The sequence below is a fragment of the Gopherus flavomarginatus genome, chromosome 23 (genome assembly GCF_025201925.1).
Source record: "Gopherus flavomarginatus isolate rGopFla2 chromosome 23, rGopFla2.mat.asm, whole genome shotgun sequence".
NCBI classification, from domain to species: Eukaryota; Metazoa; Chordata; order Testudines; family Testudinidae; genus Gopherus; species Gopherus flavomarginatus.
Genome location: NC_066639.1, coordinates 11,235,965 through 11,260,741, shown reverse-complemented (window position 1 = coordinate 11,260,741; position 24,777 = coordinate 11,235,965). Strand labels below are relative to the sequence as shown.

At 48.2% G+C, this 24,777-nt stretch overlaps 2 protein-coding genes across 3 annotated transcripts in view; one reads left to right on the top strand and one right to left on the bottom strand.

The window, feature by feature from the left end:
- Positions 1-24,777, top strand: part of LOC127039738 (gastrula zinc finger protein XlCGF57.1-like) — a 188,901-nt gene that overhangs the window by 130,160 nt on the left and 33,964 nt on the right. The gene's annotated exons all lie outside the window — the stretch shown is intronic.
- On the bottom strand, positions 883-19,063 carry LOC127039364 (zinc finger protein 501-like). 2 transcript variants are annotated; one of them, XM_050932937.1, is made up of 6 exons: positions 18,894-19,059; positions 15,684-15,772; positions 14,888-15,014; positions 2,942-3,055; positions 1,944-2,580; positions 883-1,607 (listed from the first exon to the last, which is right to left on the bottom strand). In XM_050932937.1, exons 2-6 carry the CDS (start codon positions 15,759-15,761, stop codon positions 1,052-1,054), a joined length of 1,512 nt encoding a protein of 503 aa, XP_050788894.1. In that variant the 5' UTR covers positions 15,762-15,772; positions 18,894-19,059; the 3' UTR covers positions 883-1,051. The 2 variants fall into 2 exon arrangements, with proteins under 2 accessions (XP_050788894.1, XP_050788893.1); XM_050932936.1 differs by having other exon boundaries at positions 883-2,580; positions 18,894-19,063.

Below are 24,777 nucleotides of genomic sequence, written 5' to 3'. Positions count from 1 at the left end.
TTCTCCCATCACATTCTCCTCTGATCCATTCAAAGCAGCTTCACTCAGCACTCTCTCAATAGTCAATTATATTACTTAGAATTTTGTAAATATCCTAGCATCCCCATAATGGGGGAAAAAATAGTCCCCTTGCCAGAAGTGGCATTACCCATAGATGAAACCTGGAATTTAAATGCCAAATAACCACACTATGTTTGGGATCCATTTAAATTCCCCTCCCAGGTCTTTGACACTTTCATCTCCAGTCATAGCGACTCTGATATAGGATTAAAGAAATCAAAGCATCATCTCCAAGCACAGACAGCTGAGAACTCTTCCTCATATGACACTGTGAGAAGTGGAGGGATAGAATGTGATGAAAATAAACTCTGCACAGGGAAGCCAAAAGGTAACAGTTCTGGAGTGATAGGGAAGAAGGGAATCTCTGAGTCACCCCATCTCCTTCCAGTGTCACAGAGGCTGAAATGACACTTTTCCTCCCTGCTCCTCTTTATTTAACTATAATATGAAAAATTCCCAATATAACTGCTCTTCAGCACAACCCAGAGCAACGTGAGAACAACTGGCAATGATACAACCTGTATCATTGGTGATTCTAACAATAACTTTGCAACAGGAGGAATGGTATAAGTGTGACGCTCCCTGGATCCTCATAGGAAGGGCACACTCCAACTACTCATGGGATAATTGAGTTGATAGAAAGGACAAATGGGCCCGCCTCAAAAGAAGGCAAACTACAAAAGGCATAAATGGACCACTCATCTGGACAAGCTGAGGGATAATAGTGCTACAAACCATTCAAACAGATTTAAAAAGTTATGTGGGAATCAGGAAAAGTATTAAAGAAAAAAAATTGATAGCCCTAGAGGTTTTTATGGTGTCCATCGCCCTTGCAGATTCTCTGATGGCTAATATGGGCTGAGTGCCAAGAGAAGGTTTTCCCACATTCTCTGCTTTCATAGGGCCTGTCCCCTGTGTGGATTCTCTGATGCTGAGAAAGGGATGAGCTGCTAGTAAAGGTTTTCCCACACTCACTGCATTTGTAGGGCCTCTACTCTGTGTGGATTCTCTGATGTCTAGAAAGGCCTGATCTGTAAGTGAAAATTTTCCCACACTCACGGCATTCATAAGGCCTTTCCCCCGTGTGGATTCTCTGATGATTAGAAAGGGGTGAGCTGCTAGTGAAGGTTTTCTCACATTCAGAGCATTCATAGGGCCTTTCCCCCATGTGGATTCTCTGATGTTTAGAAAGGGCTGAGCTGCTAGTGAAGGTTTTCCCACACTCACAGCATTCAAAGGGCCTCTCCCCTGTGTGGATTCTCTGATGAACAGAAAGGGCTGATATTTGAATGAAGCTTTTCCCACACTGACGGCATTCATAGGGCCTTTCCCCTGTGTGGATTCTCTGATGTTTAGAAAGGTCTGAGCTGCTAGTGAAGGTTTTCCCACACTCATTGCACTCGTAGGGCCTCTCCCCTGTGTGGATTCTCTGATGTTTAGAAAGGGCTGATCTTTCAATGAAGCTTTTCCCACACTCACTGCATTCATAGGGCCTCTCCCCTGTGTGGATTCTCTGATGTTTAGAAAGGGCTGATCTTTCAATGAAGCTTTTCCCACACTCACGGCATTCATAGGGTCTCTCCCCTGTGTGGACTCTCTGATGTTGAGAAAGGCCTGATCTGTAAGTGAAAATTTTCCCACACTCACTGCATTCATAAGGCCTTTCCCCTGTGTGGATTCTCTGATGTTTAGAAAGGTCTGAGCTGCTAGTGAAGTTTTTCCCACACTCATTGCATTCGTAGGGCCTGTCCCCTGTGTGGATTCTCTGATGAACATAAAGGGCTGAGCTGGTAGTGAAGGTTTTCCCACACTCATGGCATTCATAGGGCCTCTCCCCTGTGTGGATTCGCTGATGTTTAGAAAGGGCTGATCTGTCAATGAACCTTTTCCCACACTCACTGCATTCATAGGGCCTCTCCCCTGTGTGGATTCTCTGATGTTGAGAAAGGGCTGATCTTTCAATGAACCTTTTCCCACACTCACTGCATTCATAGGGCCTCTCCCCTGTATGGATTCTCTGATGTTGAGAAAGGTCTGATCTGTAAGTGAAAATTTTCCCACACTCACGGCATTCATAGGGCCTGTCCCCTGTGTGGATTCTCCGATGAACAGAAAGGGATGATCTGTCAGTGAAGTTTTTCCCACGCTCACAGCATTCATAGGGCCAGTCGCCTGTGTGGATTCTCTCATGATTAAGAAGGGCTGAGTAGTCACATATGTTTTTTCCACACTCTGTGCATGTATTTTTTCTCTTTCCAATGATGATTTCCTGCTTTGTTGTGGTTTCCTTGAGGTCCTTCTCAGTTCCCTGAGAGGAAATACGTTTACCCAATTTCTCCCCTGGCTGGTTTCCTTGCTCTCTTTCTGGTCTGTGCTGAATCTCACAGGATTTTTCCTCCTCATGACTCCTGGACACATTGCTTTTTGATCTTTGCAATAATGCTCTGTGTTTATCCAGTTGCTGAACATTTTTCTGCTGAGAATTCTGCTCCTCCTTCTCACATGCCATTACATCACCTGCTATGAAAAAGACAGAAACCTCAAACAGGGATGAAAAGTGAAAAGCCAAAACAAACTAAGTGCTGGAGGGAGGTCAAATAAAAATCACAAACTGAACTCCCCCATACTCTTCCCCAAAACAGGAGAGAGGAGGGGATCAATTTGGCTTTTAAATCCCATCCAAATTCTCAAGGGGAAGAGAGGAAGCTACTGCCCTGTGTCTGCTAGAATCTACAGGAAGCCATGAGCTATAGTTACCCTGAGGATATGACCCCTGCTGGCAACAATAATAAACTGAGAGACCTCTCAAGGGCTTTGTAGGGCATGCCAGATGTTTTCTTCAGGCACTTTCACACTCAGAGTTGGTTTAATGTTTCCTCACCTCTGCAGGGAGATTTCAGGGTCTGTTTTCCCTCTGAACCCTGCAGGTCTGAGACCCATGGCTCTTCCCCTTGTTCCAGCTGGGAGATCACATCAGGTTTGGAAACTGGAAAACCTGCTCAAATGAAAGAAGACAAAGGAGTTCTGTTGATTTCATCAAACTTTGTCATAGAAAACATTCTATTAATTTAACTTTAATACTTAGTGAGACCTGGTGTGCCTGGGCTAGTCCTCACTGAAAATGCGAAGACCAGGGCAGGCTGAAAAAGGGAGAACAGAGGCTCCCCAAACTGGTGGTTAACACGGAAGTTAAACTCACCAACCAGTCACGAACTGTGCTTCTGATCTCCCACACTGGTTATCGAGAAATTGAAAAAAGAAATCACACGGCTCCCTTTATCGCATTCTAGTTCTCTGACTCCCAATCAGCACCTAGGTCCAGCACAGTGAGAGGTTATTTAAAAACACTGCTCACATAAACAAAGTGTTCTTCTGATCCCAGAGTCAGCCACATTACCAGGTCAGTATGGGTTTGGATCTTACCCAAAATACTGTGATGCCAGCCAATCTTTAGCACCTAAACTAAAGGTTTATAAGCAAGAAAGCATCTAAACTAAAGGTTTACTATAAAAGAAAGAAAGAAAAAGGGAGTTGTTAAATGGGAAAGCAGTCAGACACATTCAGAATTCTATATATCTGGTTCTTAGCAGTATTGGTGAGTTTCTGGCTTGAAAGGCTCCCCTGGTACACATCCACATTGTTCAGTCCTTTGTTCAAGCCTTCAGTTTGTAGAGAAGTTGCTCTAGAGGTAGGAAGGGGGACTGAAGACAAATTGGAGATGATGCAGATGCCCTTTATACTCCCTTTGCCAAGTGGCTTCTACTTCGGGTGTCCCGAACACAAGCTTCATAGCACATGGCATGGACAAGCCTTGCAGTTCTCAGTACACAGTGTAATACAGCGTGGCCAGAGGGCAGCAGGACAGGGTTAGAACGGAGCCTTATTCCCTGTAGAGGGAAGAAAGTTTGCTGTAGATTAACTAGAGCTCCTGAAGCCAATTGGAGCACCTGCAGTCAGCCGCCTGATAAAGACCCCTGCTCCAATCAGACAGGGAAGGAGTTGGAGCAGAAAGGATTGGTACTGGAGCAGAGAACAGTTTGAAGGGAAGCAGTGGAAAGTTTGGAGAAGTGCTGCAGTGGGCTAAGAAGTCCAAGACCCTAGATAAGGGGCACTTGGCTTGTAAAGAGGGAGGGCAGGAAGCCCCCACAAGCTGAAGGGCAGGAGCAGGGGGAAGGAACCGCCAGTTCAAGTGGTTCACCACTAACCTCAGGGCCCTTGGGCTGGGACCTGGAGAAGAGGGTGGGCCCAGGTCCCTCCCACTCCACTCCCCTCCTCAAGGACACTAGGGGGGTAATTAAAATACCGATTCAGAGGCAAGCAATGACACCTTGAACCTTCCCCAAAGAAGAGAAAGCGTGAGACCCAGCATAACAGTACCGGCAATTTGCCACAGTATTTATAATAAAATAATAACAATAATATAAAGTGTCTCTCAATTCCATATAGTGTCACTTAATAAACCAGTGAATTCCCAGGACCAATTCCTCAGGTGTTTGAAGATGCCGAACACTCTGCTTGTGAGGGACTGTAATACCCACATATATGTTGGGAACACACAGACACACACTGTGCAAGTCTGTTTCCCTATGTTCACCCTTTTAGAAAATTATGATCAATTTTGTACATAGTATGTGTCAGGGCTGAATCCCCAGTCTATCACTCCGAGTACAGAAAGTGGGGGCCCGACAGGATTCTACAAATTAATTTGTGCCACTCTAGGCTTGAATTAAACCCCCAAAATTACAGCTTTTCTCTGACATTGGCTTGGTAAATGCTGCCACCACCCAAATGCAAAAAACCCCCAAACCCTTGGACCCAGGAAGGAGCACTTGAGAATTCTTCCCTCTGGGGGCACCCTCAAGCCCTTTCACCTCCCCTCCAGGAAAGAGCTGAGAAAGAAAACAAAGGAAATTAGCTGTGGCTACCAGCTAATCAAACAACACACACAAACTTCTTGGGACACCAAAAATCCAATCCTGTTCTTAAAAGAGGTAAATTTTTTATTAAAATTGAAAAGGAAAACAATACATCTGGAACTTAGGCTTTTTGCTTCTGGCTTTCTTGGGGGTTCACCTTAAAGCTTACAAGCAAACAAAAGCATCTGAGACAGTACAGAGGAGATACGAAAGCCAAAATTAAAAAAGAAAACCTGAATGTGTCTGTCCAAACATTCCCTATCCAAATCATTTCTTCTAGGTATGAAAAATGAATTTTCATACCTGCTTCAAGCCTTACACAGCATTGCTACTCCATGTCTCCTCCGGAGAACAGACAAAGGGAAAGTTACTTTCCCGTTTAACAAAGTTCTAGCCTTTCCATTCGCTCTTTTGGTCAGGTGCCCAATACTTTTTTTTAAAAAAACAAAACTCTGTTGGCTTGTAAATCCTTCAAAGGTAAAGCAAGCAGAGAACTCGTAACAACAGGGATTTTACAGCCAACTGGCTGGCTGGGTGTTTATAAAAGGGAGATCCCTCCCCTCCCCTTCATTTATCACTGTATGGCTTGTGAAGTACCATTTGAAAAGACATAATCTACTCAATATCCTCCTATTAAAATGTGTAGCAACATTGTATGTAAAGTTATGAGATTTTACAGTATGATGTTACTGAAAAAGCTGCATCCCTAACCCTAAGTTCCTCAGAGACAGCAAGGCGAACAGCTGGTCAAACAGCCATTCTCCAGGAGGGGGAAGGTGTGAAGATGACATTTACATTCCATCACAGGGACACTTCAAGCTCGTATCTATGACAGCCTGACACCATGACTCAGCAGGGAACTGAAGTGGTTTCTAGTACAAAGGACTGAATTATAAAAAGAGGTGAGGAAAACGCATGGGACTCTCTCTCTCCCCTTTTCCTCTGCTCATGACAACTCCTGAAGAACTGAATGTGGGCGGCAGGGGCAGGTTAGGGGGAGCCCTGGCTGAAAGGAAAACCAGCCTGTCTCAGCAGATGGTGAGAGAAACATTTGTTATAAATCCCTTTTGGTTTGTTAGTTAAACATTAGTTTGTGTTTTATCTTGCTTTTCTTCCATAAACAATTCTGACTTTTATGCCTCATTACTTGTAGTCACTTAAAATCTTTTTGTCAGTAGTTAATAATTTTGTTTCCTTTTTTTAATCAAACCAGTGTGTTTGGATTAAAGTGTGTTGGAAACTCCATTTGGAATAACAAGGCTGGTGCATGTCACTTTCCACTGATGAAACAACAGATTTCATATGAGCTCCCATTCTTCAGGAGTGTGCTGGACAGTGCAAGATGCACATTTCTGGGGGAAGTCTGGGAGCAGAGAATTTTTTGGGGTTCTCCTGTGAGGTACTGTAATTTGTGAGTCACTGACTAGCAGCACTCAAAACTGTGTAGCTGGGAGTGAATTACATGCTGGAGACTGCCTGTGAACTGCCCAGGAGTGGCTGCTCTCACAGTAGAGCAGTGGAAAAGGCACCCCAGCTTGGGGAACTGAGGGAACAGAGCTGTTCAACAGTCCAGATCGTACTGTGCTTTATGTCACAGACACTCAATTTCAAAAAGTCTCCTAAAACACACAAAGTAAATCCACGTCCCAGAAATTAGTCTCCCTGGCACTGCTTCTTGCTGACAGAGAGGTCCAGAGACAAAGAGAGAGTCCTGGAGAAGCTGGAAACATAAGCGTGGGGTTCAGTGGAGAAAGGGAACAGGAAGGGCAGGGATATTACTGAATGCAGGATCTCAGCAGTACTAGACGTCAGGATAACACATAGTGCAGCCCATTGGAAAACACAATCCCAACTATACATACAGAATGATGGGGTCTAAATTAGTTATTTCCACTGATTTATATAAGGGCAATAAGATATTCTCTGTATTACTGTCTATCCCTTTTTAAATAATTCCTAACATCCTGTTTGCTTTTTTGACTTCTGCTGCACACTGCTGGATGTCTTCAGAGAACTATCCACAATGACAAAAAGATCTTTTTCCTGATTAGCCTAATTTTGCCCCCATCATATTGTATGTATAGTTGGGGTTATTTTTTCCAATGTGCATTACTTTACATTTATACACATTTGCCATTTTGTTGCCCAGTCACTTAGTTTTGAGAGCTCTTTTTGAAGTTCTTCACAGTTTGCTTTGGTCTTAACTATCTTGAGCAGTTTAGTATTGAGACGTTATTGATATACTCTGGGACCATATAGAACATGGTTGCAACCAAGGTCCTGTAGTGGCACAAAATCTTATGTAAAGAGGGTCATATAAGGTGTCCAAGAGAAGGTTAACGGTTGCTGGTTATAATTGTGGTGTCTATATGTATGTATCATTTTGTAGTTGAAGTTATGAGTATTGGCTCTACACTGTCTGTATTTCGAACTTCTGCTGTGCTTCTGGGAGACATCCCAGATAAGTTGGTGTTAGCTCTGCCTAGCATGCTTGATGGTCCATTAAGGGCCATCAGCTATTCAACTGACCCATTGAGAGAAGGCAGATATGCCTTGTAACTCAGAAAAGTATGCAGGGACTTGCCCATGTGACTCCAGACTCCATTTTGCTGTAATTTTCCACGGTAAGAACAAAGAAGTGTTCTTACACCTGGAAAAGCCCACAGAAGTCTGATGCCTCATCTCCATCTTCTTCTCAATCCTGCTTCTTACCTCTGGAGGAACTTTGCTACAAACTGAAGCTCTGAACAAAGGACTGACTGACCCATCCCAGAGGGGGAAGTACTCCAGAGACTTGATTTGAACCTGCAGTTTACTCCATCACTGCTACAAGCCTGAACTAAGAACTTTGCCATTACTACATGTAATTGATTCCATTTAACCAATTGATAGCAGTTTTCAGGTATTTAAAAGGGTGTCATCAGGAGGAGGGAGAAAACTTGTTCACCTTAGCCTCCAATGATAGAACAAGAAGAAACGGGCTTAAACTGCAGCAAGGGAGATTCAGGTTGGACATTAGGAAAAAGTTTCTAACTGTCAGGGTAGTTAAACACTGGAATAGATTGCCTAGGGAAGTTGTGGAATCTCCATCTCTGGAGATATTTAAGAGTAGGTTAGATAAATGTCTATTAGGGATGGTCTAGACAATATTTGGTCCTGCCATGAGGGCAGGGGACTGGACTCGATGACCTCTCAAGGTCCCTTCCAGTCCTAGAGTCTATGAATTCTAGCTCTCCTCTCTGTCTTTTTCCTTTTATGAATAAACCTTTAGATTTTAGATTCTAAAGGACTGGCAACAGCGTGATTTGTGGGTAAGATCTGATGTGTATATTGATCTGGGTCTGGGGCTTGATTCTTTGGGATCGAGAGAACCTTTTTCTTTTATTGGGTGTTGGTTTTCATAACCATTCATCCCCAGGACGAGTGCACTGGTGGTGATACTGGAAGACTGGAGTGTCTAAGGGAATTGCTTGTGTGACTTGCGATTAACCAGTGGGGTGAAACCAACATCCTCTTTGTCTGGCTGGTTTGGTTTGCCTTAGAGGTGGAAAAATCCCAGCCTTGGGCTGCAACTGCCTTGTTTTAAGCAATTTGTCCTGAATTGGCACTCTTAGTTGGGTCCCACCAGAACAGCATCATCACAAGTATCATCTGCAAACTTTGCCACCTCACCTCACTGTTTACTCCTTTCTCCAGATCATTTATGAATAAGTTGAATAGGATTGGTCCAAGGAGTGACCCTTGGGGAACACCACTAGTTACTGCTCTCCATTCCGAAAGTTTACCATTTATTCCTACCCTTTGTTCCCTGTCTTTTAACCAGTTCTCAATCCATGAAAAGATCTTCTCTCTTATCCCATGATAACATAATTTATGTAAGAGCCTTTGGTGAGGTACCTTGTCAAAGGCTTTCTGGAAATCTAAGTACACTATGTCCACTGAATCCCCTTGTCCACATGTTTGTTGACACTTTCAAAGAACTCTAATAGATTAGTATGACATGATTTCCCTTTACAGAAACCATGTTGACTTTTGCTCAACAATTTTTGTTCTATGTTCCTGACAATTTTATTCTATACTATTGTTTCAACTAATTTGCCTGGTACGGATATTAGACTTACTGGTCTGTAACTGTCAGGATCGCCTCTAGAGCCCTTTTTAAATATTGGTGTTACATTAGCAATCTTCCAGTCATTGGGTACAGAAGCCGGTTTAAAGGACAGGTTACAAATCATAGCTAATAATTCCCCAATTTCACATTTGAGTTCCTTCAGAACTCTTGGGTAAATACCATCTGGTTCTGGTGACTTGTTTCAGTTAAGTTTATCAATTAGTTCCAAAACCTCCTCTACTGACACTTAAATCTGAGGAATTGCCACAGATTGGTCACCCACAAAAGGTTTGGGAATCTCACCAACATCCTCAGCCATGAAGACTGAAGCAAAGAATGCATTTCGTTTTTCCGCAATGACTTTATCGTCTTTAAGGGCTCCTTTTGTATTTCAATTGTCCAGGGGCCCCACTGGTGGTTTAGCAGGCTTCCTGCTTTTGATGTACTTAAAAACATTTTATTACTTTCTGAGTTTTCGGCTAGCCCCTTCTTCAAACTCCTCTTTGGCTTTTCTTATTACATTTTTACACTTAATTTGGCAGTGCTTATGCTCTCTCCTATATACCTCACTAGGATTTGACTTCCACTTTTAAAAAGATGCCTTTTTATTTCTCACTGCTTCTTTTACATGGTTGTTAAGCCACAGTGACTCTTTTTTTTTAGTTCTTTTGCTGTGTTTCTTAATTTAGGGTATACATTTAAGTTGAGCCTCTAATATTGTGTCTTTGAAAAGTGTCCATGCAGCTTGCAGGGATTTCACTCTAGTCATTGTACCTTTTAATTTCTGTTTAACTAACCTCCTCGTTTTTTCATTGTTCCTCTTTCTGAAATTAAATGCTACAGTGTTGAGCTGTTCTTCCCACCACAGGAATGTTTAAATGTTGTTATATTATGGTCACTATTTCCAAGCGGTCATGTTACAGTTACCTCTTGGACTTGATCCTGCGCCCCACTCTGCACTAAATCGAGAGTTGCTTCTCCCCTTGCAGGTTCTTGTACCAGCTGCTCCATGAAGCAATCATTTAAAGTATCGAGAAATTCTGTCTCTGCATTTTGTCCTGACGTTACATGTACGCAGTCAATATGGGGATAATTGAAATCCCACACTATTATGGAGTTCTTTATTTTGATAGTCTCTCTAATCTCCCTTCGCATTTCACCCTCACTATCACTGTCTTTGACAGGTGGTCGATAACAGATCCCTATTGTTATATTATAGGAGCATGGAATTACTATCGATAGAGATTTTATGGAACATGCGGTTTCATTTACTTCATTTGAGTTTACATTTTCTTTAACATACAGTGCCACTCCCCTCTCCAACCCCCAAGGATGACCTGCTCTGTCCTTCTGATATATTTTGTACCTTGGAACGATTGTGTCCCATTGACTGTCCTCAGTCCACCAGGTTTCTCTGATGCCTGTTATGTCAAAATCCTCCTTTAACATGAAGCACTCTAATTCACTCATTTTATTATTTAGATTTCTAGAATTTGCGTACAAGCACTTTAAAAACTTGTCACTCTTTATTTGTCTGCCCTTTTCTGATGTGTCTCATGCTTGTGTGTGTGAATGCTTCTCGTCTGATCTGGCCCCTACTTTATCCTGTTCCAGCCTCTCTTCCTGACTAAAACTAGAAAAATCTGTATCACTAGATTCTTCTCTAAGACAAGTCTCTGTCCCATCCACGAGCTCCTCTGCAGCCACTGGCTTTCCCCCATCTCTTGGTGTAAAAACTGCTCTGCAACCTTTTTAATGTTAAGTGCCAGCAGTCTGGTTCCACTTTGGTTTAGGTGGAGCCCATCCTTCCTGTATAGGCTCCCCCATCCCCAAAGTTTCCCCAGTTCCTAATAAATCAAAACTCCTCCTCTCTACACCATCATCTCATCCACGCATTGAGACTCTGAAGCTCTGCCTGCATACCTGGCCCTGTGCGTGGAACTGGAAGCATTTCTGAGAATGTCAGCACAGAGGTCCTGGATTTCAGTCTCTTTCCTAGCAGACTAAATTTGGCCTCCAGGATGTCTCACCTACTATTCCTTATGTCATTGATATCTACATGTACCATGACCACTGGCTCCTCCCCAGCACTACACATAAATCTATCTAGATGCCGTGACAAATCTGCAACCTTCGCACCAGGCAGGCCAGTCACCATACAGTTCTCCTGGTCATCACAAATCCAGCTATCCCTGTTTCTAATGATCAAATCTCCCATTACTAACAGCTGCCTTTTCTTAATGACTGGAGTTCCCTCCCTGGAGAGGTAACCTCAGTGCAAGAGGTGACCTCAAGACCATCTGGAAGGAGGGTCCCAATTATGGGAAGCTTTCCCTCTGCTCCCATTGACTGCTCTCCTTCCCTGGGCCTTTCATCCTCCTCAACAGCGCAGTGGCTGTCGGACCAGAGGTGGAAGAAATCTACAAGTGTTCCGGAAAGCCTCATCAACATACTTCTCTGCCTCCCTTAGCGTCTCCAGTTCCACCACCCTGGCTTCCAAAGCCACCATGCGGTCTCTGAGGGCCAGGAGCTCCTTGCACCGAATGCACACGTAAGCCAGTCACCCACAGGGCAGGTAATCATACATGCTACATTGAGAGTTTATAAAAAAAGAGCAAGTAAAAAATCACTTAGAAAAGTTAGATGCCTGCAAGTCACCAGGGCCTGATGAAATGCATCCTAGAATACTCAAGGAGTTAATAGAAGAGGTATCTGAGCCTCTAGCTATTATCTTTGGGAAATCATGGGAGACGGGGGAGATTCCAAAAGACTGGAAGGGGGCAAATATAGTGCCCATCTATAAAAAGGGAAATAAAAACAACCCAGGAAACTACAGACCAGTTAGTTTAACTTCTGTGCCAGGGAAGATAATGGAGCAGGTAATCAAAGAAATCATCTGCAAACACTTGGAAGGTGGTAAGGTGATAGGGAATAGCCAGCATGGATTTGTAAAGAATAACTCGTGTCAAACTAATCTGATAGCGTTCTTTGATAGGATAACGAGCCTTGTGGATAAGGGAGAAGCGGTGGATGTGATATACCTAGACTTTAGTAAGGCATTTGAAACAGTCTCGCATGATGTTCTTATAGATAAACTAGGAAAGTACAATTTAGATGGGGGCTACTATAAGGTGGGTGCATAACTGGCTGGATAACCGTACTCAGAGAGTAGTTGTTAATGGCTCCCAATCCTGCTGGAAAGGTATAACAAGTGGGGTTCCACAGGGGTCTGTTTTGGGACCGGTTCTGTTCAATATCTTCATCAACGATTTAGATGTTGGCATAGAAAGTACGCTTGTTAAGTTTGCGGACGATACCAAACTGGGAGGGATTGCAACTGCTTTGGAGGACAGGGTCAAAATTCAAAATGATCTGGACAAATTGGAGAAATGGTCTGAGGTAAACAGGATGAAATTCAATAAAGATATATGCAAAGTGCTCCACCTAGGAAGGAACAATCAGTTTCACACATACAGAATGGGAAGAGACAGTCTAGGAAGGAGTATGGCAGAAAGAGATCTAGGGGTCATAGTAGACCACAAGCTTAATATGAATCAACAGTGTGATACTGTTGCAAAAAAAGCGAACATGATTCTGGGATGTATTAACAGGTGTGTTGTAAACAAGACACGAGAAGTCATTCTTCCGCTTTACTCTGTGCTGGTTAGGCCTCAACTGGAGTATTGTGTCCAGTTCTGAGCACCGCATTTCAAGAAAGATGTGGAGAAATTGGAGAGGGTCCAGAGAAGAGCAACAAGAATGATTAAAGGTCTTGAGAACATGATCTATGAAGGAAGGCTGAAGGAATTGGGTTTGTTTAGTTTGGAAAAGAGAAGACTGAGAGGGGACATGATAGCAGTTTTCAGGTATCTAAAAGGGTGTCACCAGGAGGAGGGAAAAAACTTGTTCACCTTAGCCTCCAATGATAGAACAAGAAGCAATGGGCTTAAACTGCAGCAAGGGAGATTTAGGTTGGACATTAGGAAAAAGTTCCTAACTGTCAGGGTAGTTAAAAACTGGAACAGATTGCCTAGGGAAGTTGTGGAATCTCCATCTCTGGAGATATTTAAGAGTAGGTTAGATAATTGTCTATTAGGGATGGTCTAGACAATATTTGGTCCTGCCATGAGGGCAGGGGACTGGACTCGATGACCTCTCGAGGTCCCTTCCAGTCCTAGAGTCTATGAGAGCAATAAACAGGAAAGCCCCCACTCTGCTGCTGGGCTTCTGCCTGCATTCTCTCTTACAGCTACCTAGGTTAACAGGGTTTTTGTTTCAATCAAGAAGTTTGTATTATAGCTTAAATGTTTTAGAGACTGGCAAGAGTACCTCACGCCCTTCCCACTCCCCTTCCAAACTCCCTCACGAAACTCCCTGTTAGCAGCCCTGTTTGAAAAGCTCCCTGGTCACTTGCTCACTGCTTTACAAAGCACTGCCCTATTACATACCCCCCTGCCCCCAACCCCTGCTTGAGCCACTCAGGGTAGGGGGCTGGGAGCAACCCCCGGTACCCCAGCCCACTCTCCCAGCCCCCAGCCCTGACTCCTGCACCCCCTCCCCCATACCGAGCCCTCACACCCCATGCTCTGACTCCTGCACCCCCCGTACCCTGAGCACCAAATGGGAGCTCCTGCACACACACCTCCACATTGCCACCTGCACCCCTCACAGCAAATGGGAGCTGCCCCAGGTAACCACTCCACACCCCAACCTCCTGCCCCAAACCCAAGCCCCCTCCTGCATCCTAAAATCTGGCCAGACTCTGCATCCCAATCTCCAGCCTGCTCCTGCACCCTAACTCCCTCCTAGACCCTGCACCCCCTGCCCTGACTCCTGCACCCTGAACACCCTGCCCTCCCTGACTCCTGCACCCCCCTCACCCCCCCACCCCTTACTCCTTCACCCTCACAAACACACCCCAGTTCCCTACCCTCTCTGATTCCTGTAGCCACCCATAACCGCTTCCCTCCCCCACCCCCATGCCCCTCTCACACCCCCAGCCCTGACTCCTGCACTCAACCCAGAAGCCTCCTGCCCCCCACTTCCCCACCTGCATTGCTCGCATGAAACAGGAGCTTCTCCAGGTAAATGCTCCACACCCAATCCCCTGCTCCAGCCCTGAGCCCCCTCCCACACGTTAACTCCTGGCCAGACCCTGCACTCCAACGTTTTTTATTTTTAATAAAGGGCTCTTATCCAAAGCGCTTTAAAATAGTTAGCTAATGGTACAATAGTTGCTTATAGGAGGAGGAGGAAGGAAAAAAAAGAATGAAAAATGGAGGTTGTAGGGAAATAAGAATGTTTTCTTGCCAGTGTCCCAAGGAGGGACCCCTAAAATGGAGCTGAGCACAGGGTCTCACTAACGCTAAATCCACCACTGAGATTCCTTCTCTGGATACCCCCAGCCAGCATTCAAGGACACACGGACTGTCTGTGTGATAAGTAACCTGGATCAGCAGCTGACTCCAGCAGCCTGCTCATTACACCCCAAGCACATTCAGGTCTGGGTGGAGAAGACTCAGGGTTTGAGAGGTCAGGGGTAGGAAGCTTCTGCTGAGTATGCTGCACCTAACCCTCAGTTTTACTTGAGCAAACAGGAGATATTTGACGCTGTGCAATACGGCTCCTGTGCTCTGTTCCCAAAGTGTTCTGCAGCAGGGGAGGGTCTCTGACAGCGTGTGTGTCACTAGCATATTGGCGTGGTGCTGAAACAGGACAGAGTACAGGTGGCACTGGGGGCTGGCATGAACCATATCTCTTCTTTTCCCCTTCCAAGAACTGAGGGGACAGGAACCCTTACCCAGTGCAGTCACATTCTCATAGTTCTCCTGCATGACATCCCTGTAGAGGGCTCTCTGAGTGGGGTCCAGCAGAGCCCCCTCTTCCCTGGTGAAATACACAGCCACCTCCTCGAAGGTCACCGGCCCCTGAAAGAACGAGAGTCCAACACTCAGTACCTGCTGCCCCACTCCCAGCCCCCCTATACATGCGGGACAGGAGCCAAACAGAAACTCTGGGTGGATTGCAGTCAGAGTCCCAGCCCCACCCTGCTCAGAGCACCCAGGAAACACCAGGGGGAAGGGATGAAGAGAGAGCCCCTCCTCTCTCACAGCAGAGCCATCACACACCTACTAGCCACTGACTGATTCAGGAGATGGAGCCCTAGTAGGGTCCAGGGACAGCTCCCTGGTAGGAAGCCCAACACCCTCCCCATTCTGAAGAGCTGGATGTGAAGGGAGGGGAATCTCCCCTAAGCCTCACTAGTGGGTGCCCCCTTCATATCTCACAGCAGCCGCTGGTTACTCAGGTCGGGCTCCAGTACTGGGAGTCTGGTCAGTTTTCCCAGCTCCATGGGGCTGGGTTATTTTCTGCTCCACAAACTAGAGCATTTCCACCGCCGAACCTCATGGGTCTGTTCCAGGAGTCTAGGCCACTTATTAAATAACTCCCAGCAGGTTTAGCACACCCCTGTCCTCCCATTCTCCACCTTGTGCATTTCCTGCAAACCAGACTGTGCAAACCTTCCCATCTCCGGTGTATTTGCTGTCCCTCTCCCTCCTGGAGGAACCCACCAGCAACCCACTGATAATATCTACCTGAACTGGCTCCTCTGCAGCCATTTCTCTCCCCTGTCCAACGAGAGGACGGGATGAACTGGAGCGAAACATGGACATTATTCCGCAGCCTGGCAGGGTGAGAAGGGCAGTTGTGAAGGTTTCAGAAGACACTAACTCATTTCACAGAATGATTCCCCAGGCCCTTTCCCTGCAGACAGACACCCTAGAGTCTGCCATGCTGAGAAAGGCTTGATCTCTGTGTACAGTGTAGACCTGGCCCCTCCTGCCAGGCTAAGCCCACAGAGACATGTTTAACCTCCCTTCTCCCTCCCCCCATCCCATAACAAAGTCTCTGAACACAAGGCTAGGGAAAAGCAGAACCAAAGGAGTCACTGTGGGGGATTCCCTCAGACACTGATCCCACGGCAGCCACACCCCAGCAGGGGGAATATGGAGTCAGGAACTGGATTTTCCTCTGTCTGATTCTCATCTTTTCTAGTGACTCTATCCAGGGTGCAGCAATACATCTTTCTGGGCAGATTAGAGATCTGGAAATCTCGCTCCAAACTCTTCTCTCCCACTGCGCCTTTCGATCTCTCTTTCCCCTTTTCCCATCCCCTCTCCCTGCCCATCTGGTAGGAAAGTCCCATTCCTAGGTAGTTTGCTCCCCCATGGTTGGATTTGCTCCTGAAATTGCTAATGGGATGAGAAATGAGGGGGGGTCTGTTTGCGTAGAGTCATTTTAAGGCCAGACCTCAGCATTTTCCCTTCGTTCCTTTCAGTTACTTGGAATGTCTGGCTCATAATTTAGTATTAATAGGGCCCAGGGCTGCCCTAAGGGGCTAGGACCAGCTGCAGAAAGTCATCCGCTGGGCCGGGCAGAGAAGAAGCTTTATTTAAGGTCACTTCCCAGCACAGAACCCTGCTGGGGGAGCAGCAGCTGCCAAGCCTGGTCTCCCAGATCACAATGGAGGCTGCAGCATCTGACCCAGGAAGCTGAACTCCAATACCCTGAGCAGAGTAGGACAGAGCATTTGAGCAGCCTTCCTTCCTTTAGCTCTCTGGGGAGAGCAGCTAATGAGAGCCCCTCCTCATAGAGAGAACTACTAATATCATTTGAACCATTGTTTATCTGGAGCCACTCCTTGTCTTTCCATACACTGATTCTGGTCTCAATGAAACCAGATTTCAGAAAGAATTAGTCCAGAATGCTGTGGAAGAGACCATCATGTGGCAGTGCTGACTCCCTTCCCACCTCCCTCACCCCCCAGATAGAGAACAAGGACTGAGGGCACAAATTTTCCAAATGGAACCAAAAGTTCCTGCAGTTTTCAAAAGAGGAGAAAAGCAAAATCTGTCATTTCACACTCAGTGTTTGATAAGTGGAGAGAAAGTTATCACAGTGACAGGGCACGTGACTGGGGAATGCCGGGCAGTGCTTGGAGCCAGGACTCTGGCACAAGTTGATCAAAGAGAAGGATCATGGTTAGTAGAAGTCCCCACAGCCAGGGGCCCATCAGATATTCCCTGGGACACAGCCCCCAGAGTCCCTGGCCAGGGACCTCAGATACCCTTCAAAGCCCCACCAGCCAGGGAATCCCCACCAGACCATGACTGTCAGGTTGGGAATCCCAAAGGGTTCCCCTCACCAAAAGCCCCCAGCAGCCAGAGACCCACCTACTGGGAACTCAGTTCCTCACTGCCTGCCTAGGACCCGCCCCCACACCACCACCAGCAGGATCTGCCCTGCCATTTGTCTGAGACCCCCTCCTCCACCCAACAGGACCCCCTGATGCTTTTCAGTGGGACCCCTCACTCTGCTTCCCTGGCATTCCCTGACCTAGTGCCAGGGATCCTCTCCCCCAGCTCTGCGCACTGGGCATGGCAATGATCCCAGAAGCCAGATGGGGAAGCCCAGACAAAGCCCCTGGCACAGCACCAGGCTCCCTCTAACCCCCTATCCCACATCCCCAAGAGACACCAAACCCTGCTGTTCTACAACCTACAGGATCCCAGCAATACCCACTTTGAGGACCCGTAGCCTCAGGGATGGGCACATCACAACCACCCCCCCAAACCTCCAGAACCCACCAACCTGACTAGGGTACCCCCTGCCCAGCCATCCAAACATACCCCCCCCCACCACAATCCCCCTTCAGCTCCAGCTGAAATCTCTCCACACACACACACCCCCTACACACACCAAGAGCAACAGTGTTACCTCACAGAGTGTGATAAGTGGATAGAAAGTTATCACCACCCCCTGCTGGCCAGTCACACAGGCAGAGGGAGCCCTGGGGGATGTCTCTTGAACAGCAGAATGGAAGGCCTGGAAGGTAAGAAATGTCCGTGCCCTGTCACTAGCAAATAATGGCCACCATGGATCCACCCCAGAGGTGGCTGCATCTTAGCACTGTGGGAACCAACCCCTCACAGAGGCCATTTGCCATGGGGTTTGGGATACTTCTGGACTCATGCTGCACTCAGAGTGACCTCCTAATCCCAGGCCAGCTGGAGAAAAGGATCCAGCCAACTCTCCCATTACCAGGTGGGAACCACTGATCCCCAAACATGAGGAGGCCTCTGGCTTTGATGGGTATTAAATATGTGGCTGGTCTCTTTCATCAGCAAACATTTTAACAGAGATAAGTGGGGGGGGGGGGAAATGATTTTCAAAGGAGAGAGGAAAGATGATCACTGGGAAATTTAACCCCCTGCAAGCTCCAGGATGGAGAAGGACTCAGTGCAACAGGCTCCCTCCAAAGAAGGAGAAGTTGCTGGGACTGAGAAACATGGGGAACAGCCCCAAACATGAAAGGATTTTTAATTGACATTTGATAACAACATAGACATGAAAGAGAAAGGCTGGAAATCAGAGAGACTTTATATCAGTTGTTGATATGAGGTAAAATCTGATTTTCACATCAATATTTGTTAAATTAATAGAGAGGCAATGGGCACCATTTGCAAACATTTTATATGCATGTTCAAGAATCGGAGAAAAGGTGTAAATCTGAGATTTTCTTTTTATGTTACAATTAGAGAGACAGGAAAATCTCAGGTCATATTCAATTAGAAACAAACTAGAGAGAAGTGGGGCAAATGTTTAGGTTATTTTATATGAATCTTTGAGATTTGCAAAGAAAATGTGTCAAACTGATTATTGTACATCTACTATACTATACTACACGTTTACTGCTTCTCTCCCTCCAAGCAGAACCCACCACCAGCTCCCTGAGAATCCCTTACCTGAGCCAGCTCCATTGGAGCCATTCCCTTCCCCCTGGGAGGAGGGGATGACTTGGGGCAAAATGTGGACGTTATTCTGTAGCCTGCCTGGGTGAGAAGGGCAATGTGAGAGAATTCAGACAGGGTTTCTCTCCTTTCCACATGTTGATTCCCCCCAGCATTGTTCCCTGGTCATGGACATTCTAGGTTCTTCTACATTGTGAAGCACAGATTGACCTTATTCTAGTACAGATCTAGCCCCCTCCTACCAGGGTGTGACCCTCTGACACATGGGGAAACCCTCCCAGCAGCAGAGTCTCTCTGTTACACTTATCAAGTTTGCGGGAGATACTAAGCTGGGAGGGGATGCAAGGACTTTGGAGGATAGAATTAAAATTCAAAATGATCTGGACAAACTGGAGAAATAGTCTGAAGTAAATAGGATGAAATTCAATAAAGAGAAATCCAAAGTACTGCACTTAGGAAGAACAATCAATTGCACACACACAAGACAGGAAATGACTGCCTAAGAAGGAGCACAACCTAAATATATGAGTCAACAATGTTACACTGTTGCAAAAAAATCGCAAGTATAATTCTGAGATGTATTAGCAGCAGTATTGTTTGCAAGACACGAGAAGTAATTCTTCCGCTCTACTCCGCACTGATTAGGCCTCAACTGGAGTAGTGTGTCCAGTTCTGGGGGCTACATTTCAGGAAAGATGTAGACAAAATGGAGAAAATCCAGAGAAGAGCAACAAAAATGATTAAAGGTCTAGAGAACACGACCTATGAGGGAAGACAGAAAAAATTGTGTTTGTTTAGTCTGGAGAAGAGAAGATTGAAAGGGGACATGATCAGCTTTCAAGTACATAAAAGGTCATTTCAAGGAGGAGGGAGAAAAATTGCTCTTCTTAACCTCTGCAGACAGGACAAAAAGCAATGGGCTTAAATTGCAGCAAGGGAGGTTCAGGCTGCACATTAGGAAAAACTCCCTAACTGTCAGGGCGGTTAAGCACTGGAATAATTTGCCTAGGGAGGTTGTGGAATCTCCATCATTGGGGATTCAGAAAGAAAAAGGTTGAGAACCCCTGGAGTAAGGGACCATCTGTCATGAAGCTGAGCTCACCTGCGTGGCAAGATATATGGGATCACGCAATAGGAGTGTCTGTGATTCCATGTTAATGCTGTTACAGAGCCTGAAGCGTTTACGCTGGATACTTGGTTGGTGAAATCTCCATACAGACCTCACACCCAATTTGGGGTTTGTGCCCTGCTTCTAACCACTCTGCCTGAGGCTGGTGCTCGTGCTCTCGAGTCACTGGAGACAGTGTTACAGAGAGAGGGGCTGTGACTTCCCCACGGTCACTAAACAGGCCAGTGACAGAGCCAGGAACAGACCCTGTTAACTCCAGAGCCCTGTCACCCGCAGCTTGGAAAGGTCCCCACAGCACACTGTATTAGGCTGCAGGAAGAGTTGTGCAGGGACTGTAGCTGAGCTGCCCTGCCAAGACAGCCTCTGCATCCATGGACAAACCACCTCGCTGGGGGGGGGTGTCCCCTGAGTCAGGAGAAGTCAGTGTCCAGCCCTGTGGGCTGTGCCCCTGGTTCATACCTCCAGCACTCACTGCTGCCCCTCCCTTACCAGCTGCACTGGTCAGCCAGACCCCGGCCTCTGTGAGGTCATTCCCCCCCACTCCCACCACCTCAAACCTTCAAACTGGGACATGGTGCACCAGTACCAATCACAGTGCACTAATGTGCAAACCCTTAGTACAGACAGAATTTACAAGTGCCTAAAACATCAGTGTGGCAGAGACCTTCAGAAACAGCAGTATGGTGGCACTAGAACCTATTTCTAGCTCCATCACAGACAGCCTGGGTGACCTTGGACATGTCAATGTTTCTTCTCCAAACTTTACTCTTTTTACCCAGCTGCCCACTCACTGGGGTCTCCTCTCTCTCCACAGCTGCTCACCACTAAAATCTGTGTGGGTGTCACCAGAGCTGAGGTAGTTCATCTCTGGAATAGTCTTACAAGGGGCACTGTGGAGTCTCTTTCCCTGGAAGTTTTTAAGAACAAGTAGGACAAACTTCTGTCAGAGAATCAACATATACTTGGTCCTGCCTCAGCAGAGACTGCTGGACTTGATGACATCTTGACGTCCTGTCCAGCACTACGTTTCTAGGATGCTATGCAATATATACATATAAAAACACAACATACAAAATAAAACCCACCACAACATAACGTCAGGCAATTTTTTTTGGGAGGGGAACAGCCTACACTCCACAGCATAAAATGACAATACAAAGGAAAAGAAAGCAACACGATGCAAACAATGACATCCTAGGACAAAGAACACAATGGAAAATAGCTCAACTCAAACCAACACAGCACAGGCACCAAACAAGCTGGGGCAAAACAATGCACCATAAAACTGCTACACAACATGGTGCGATCACAGTTCCAAATGGCACCATGCAAAACAGCTCAGTGTAGAACAAGACACAGCACAAAAGAGAATTATTTCAATGCAGGCCTGGAAGGGATCTTGAGAGGGCGTCTACTCCAGCCTCCTGTGCTGAGGCAGAACCAAATATCCCTAGACATTCCCAGACTGGTGAATCTCTAACCTGGTCTTAAAAACCTTCAGTGAAGGAAATTCCACAGCCTCCCTTGTAAGGCAACGCAAGGCAAACACAGATCAAAACAATGCTGCACACACACGCTGGGCTTTTGGTTAAGGGGAGTGGTAAGAATTGAAACAATTTGGATTCAGTTCCCAGTTTTGCCCAAATTCTCCATGCAAACTTGTTAGACACCAGCGGCTGGCCTGTGCCAGCTAACTGGGGCTCACATGGCTCAGGCTGTGGGGCTGTTTAATTGCGGTGTTGACCTGAGTCACCTGACATGGGCCAGCTGGGGGGTTTTAACAGTAGGATAGAGATACCCTTGCTGTCTTTTCAGCACCAGTCACAATGGGAACCCTGATCTTGGTGTCTGTGTAGGAGCCCTGCACAACAGGGGGCCTGACCTCAGTCGGGGACTTTGCAACTCCCAGCATCACAGGATCCCTGATTTTGTTTAGGGTCCCTGGAGCATCTGGAAAAATGTGGAGGCAGGATCTGTCAGGGTCTGTGCAGTGCAGTGCCCAGTACAGGGGTGGGGCGTGATCTGGGTCAGGGTCAGTGCAGTTCCAGGCCCAATGGGGACACAGATCTCAGTCGAGGTCTCTGAAGCGCCCAGCACAATGGAGGCAGAAATCTGGGCCAGTTGTGCGCTGCCCAGCACAAGGGGGGGGGAGGGGGGCAGTGATTTCCGTCCAGGTCTCAGTTTTACCTGGCACAATGGGGGGCCTGATGTCAGATGGGGTCTCTGCAGTGCCCAGCACAGCAGAGGCGCAGATCTCACTTCGGGTCTCCACAGCACCTGTGACAACAGTGGAGTCGGACCTCTGTTGGGGTCTCTGCAGCACCTGGCAGAACAGGGCCCAGATCTCACTTGGGGTCTCTGCAGCTCCAGGAACAAGGTCCCTGATTTTGTTTGCTGTCTCTGCAGCGCAAGGCACAATGGGAGCCTGATTTCACATGGTGTTGATGCAGGGCCTGAAATAACAGGGGCCCGGAGCTCAGTCAGGGTCACTGTAGCACCCAGCACAAGGTCCCTGTTCTCTGTAGGGGTCTGTGCAGTCCCTGGCACCACCAGGGCCCCAAACTTGGTCAAGGTTTGTGCAGGGCACGGCACTGAGGGACCTCATCTCAGGCCAGGGCTGAGCCATGCTCTGTAAGATAAGAGCCCTGATCTCAGTCACACACCTGGAGAGAAAAGCGGGAAGATTTTCAAGAATTCAATATCAGTATTTCAGAACAGAGGAGAAAATGGGGCACAAACTAAATATTTGCCAATATAAGAGAAAAACACCAACATGTGGGGAGATTTTATGTCACCATTCAACAGTTCAAGAGAAAAGACGGGAAATTGGAGGTGTTTATACAGGGTTATTTAATCAACAACAGAAAAGGAAGGATTCTTCTGGTCACACATTCACCTGGCCAGCAGACCCCCGGGTGGTGCGGCTTTCACAGGGGAAAGGAGCGGGGCTGGAGTCAGAAGTTCACTAGTTGTGGGGAGGGGCTGGAAGTGGGGTCTAGGAATTTGACTAGCAGGCAAGGGGGGGGGCTGCTGGGTTGGGCAGGTGGCGGAGGGGAGGAGTAGCTGGACTGGGAAACCTGGGGCTGGGCCCTCTCCATGGGGGACACTTGCTCCTCCCTCCCCTTCCTGGCCCTTCCCACGCCCTGTTGCCAGCAGAGAGGGGCCCCCCCAGCCCAGCCCAGAGGTGTCCCTGTCTCAGGGGCCCCCCAGCCTCTGCCCAATTCAGAAATCACTCGGGGGAACCATTTCCCACCCACACAAGGACAAATCCCTGCGGGTGAAAATGGGGGAAACACCCCAAACCTGAGACCTGAACTGGCCATTGGCGAAGGGCAGAGAATATGGGGCACAATGGGGGGAGGGGAACAGGGAACTTCTCAGGGGTTGGGGGAGGGGGGGTCACCCTGGGTGCTGCTCGTTGCTCTCTAGGGAGAAAGGGGGCAGGACGGGAGAGGAGGGGGGTCCCCACGGGGGGGGCAGCGGTAAATCCGAGGGGATCTCAGCCCCCCCCTTTCTCCCTGCTCCTCAGGGGTCACCTGCTCTTCTCCCCCCCCCGCCATGTCCGGGCTGCACAGACATTTCCCCCCCGCCCCTTTCCCAGCCCCCGCCCGGCCCCACGGGGAGTTAATGCGGGACTCTCCCCCTCCCCGATCTGCGCATGCCCAGAGCCCCCACGGCACAAACCCTTCTCCGGCCCCGGGAGAGGCTCCAACGGCCCCGCGCGATCCAGGCAGAGCCGGAGCGGCCCGCGCGCGTTTGCAACTCGGCTTGTTCTCACCCACCCAACGTCACTTCCGGTCCAGGGAGTCAGGAACTACATCTCCCAGCCTGCCCCGGGGCCAGGCAGACCGTCTCCCCGCCCCTCCTTCTTTTCCCCCTGCTGAGAGACCGGGCCCCCCCACCTTTTCCCGGGGAGCGGTTTAATACAGCGGCAGCGCTGGGAGGGCTTGTGACCTCTAAATAGCCGCCAATCCCCAGCCCTGATCCCCCACTGCACCCCAAACTCCCAGCTCCCCCCAGTCCTGACCCCCCCAGCGCACCCCAAACTCCCAGCTCCCCCCAGTCCTGACCCCTCAGCGCACCCCAAACTCCCAGCTCCCCCCAGCCCTGACCCCCAGCGCACCCCAAACTCCCAGCTCCCCCCAGCCCTGACCCCCCCAGCGCACCCCAAACTCCCAGCTCCCCCCAGCGCACCCCAAACTCCCAGCTCCCCCAGCCCTGACCCCCCAGCGCACCCCAAACTCCCAGCTCCCCCAGCCCTGACCCCCCCAGCGCACCCCAAACTCCCAGCTCCCCCCCAGCCTTGACCCCCAGCGCACCCCAAACTCCCAGCTCCCCCCAGCCCTGACCCCCGCAGCGCACCCCAAACTCCCAGCTCCCCCCAGCCCTGACCCCCGCAGCGCACCCCAAACTCCCAGCTCCCCCCAGCCCTGACCCCCCCAGCGCACCCCAAACTCCCAGCTCCCCTCAGCCCTGACCCCCCCAGCGCACCCCAAACTCCCAGCTCCCCCCAGTCCTGACCCCCCCAGCGCACCCCAAACTCCCAGCTCCCCCCAGCCCTGACCCGCCCAGCGCACCCCAAACTCCCAGCTCCCCCCCAGCCCTGACCCCCAGCGCACCCCAGACTCCCAGCTCCCCCCAGCCCTGACCCCCCCAGCGCACCCCAAACTCCCAGCTCCCCCCCCCAGCCCTGACCCCCCCAGCGCACCCCAAACTCCCAGCTCCCTCCCAGCCCTGACCCCCCCAGCG

Coding starts and splice junctions, on each gene's coding strand:
- LOC127039364 (XM_050932936.1), bottom strand. CDS start 15,761: ATGTCCATGTTTCGCTCCAGTTCATCCCGTCCTCTCGTTGGACAGGGG. Junction 3,056..14,887: donor TGAGAATGTGACTGCACTGG/GTAAGGGTTCCT, acceptor TCATTTGAGCAG/GTTTTCCAGTTTCCAAACCT. Junction 2,581..2,941: donor CCTGAAATCTCCCTGCAGAG/GTGAGGAAACAT, acceptor TCTTTTTCATAG/CAGGTGATGTAATGGCATGT.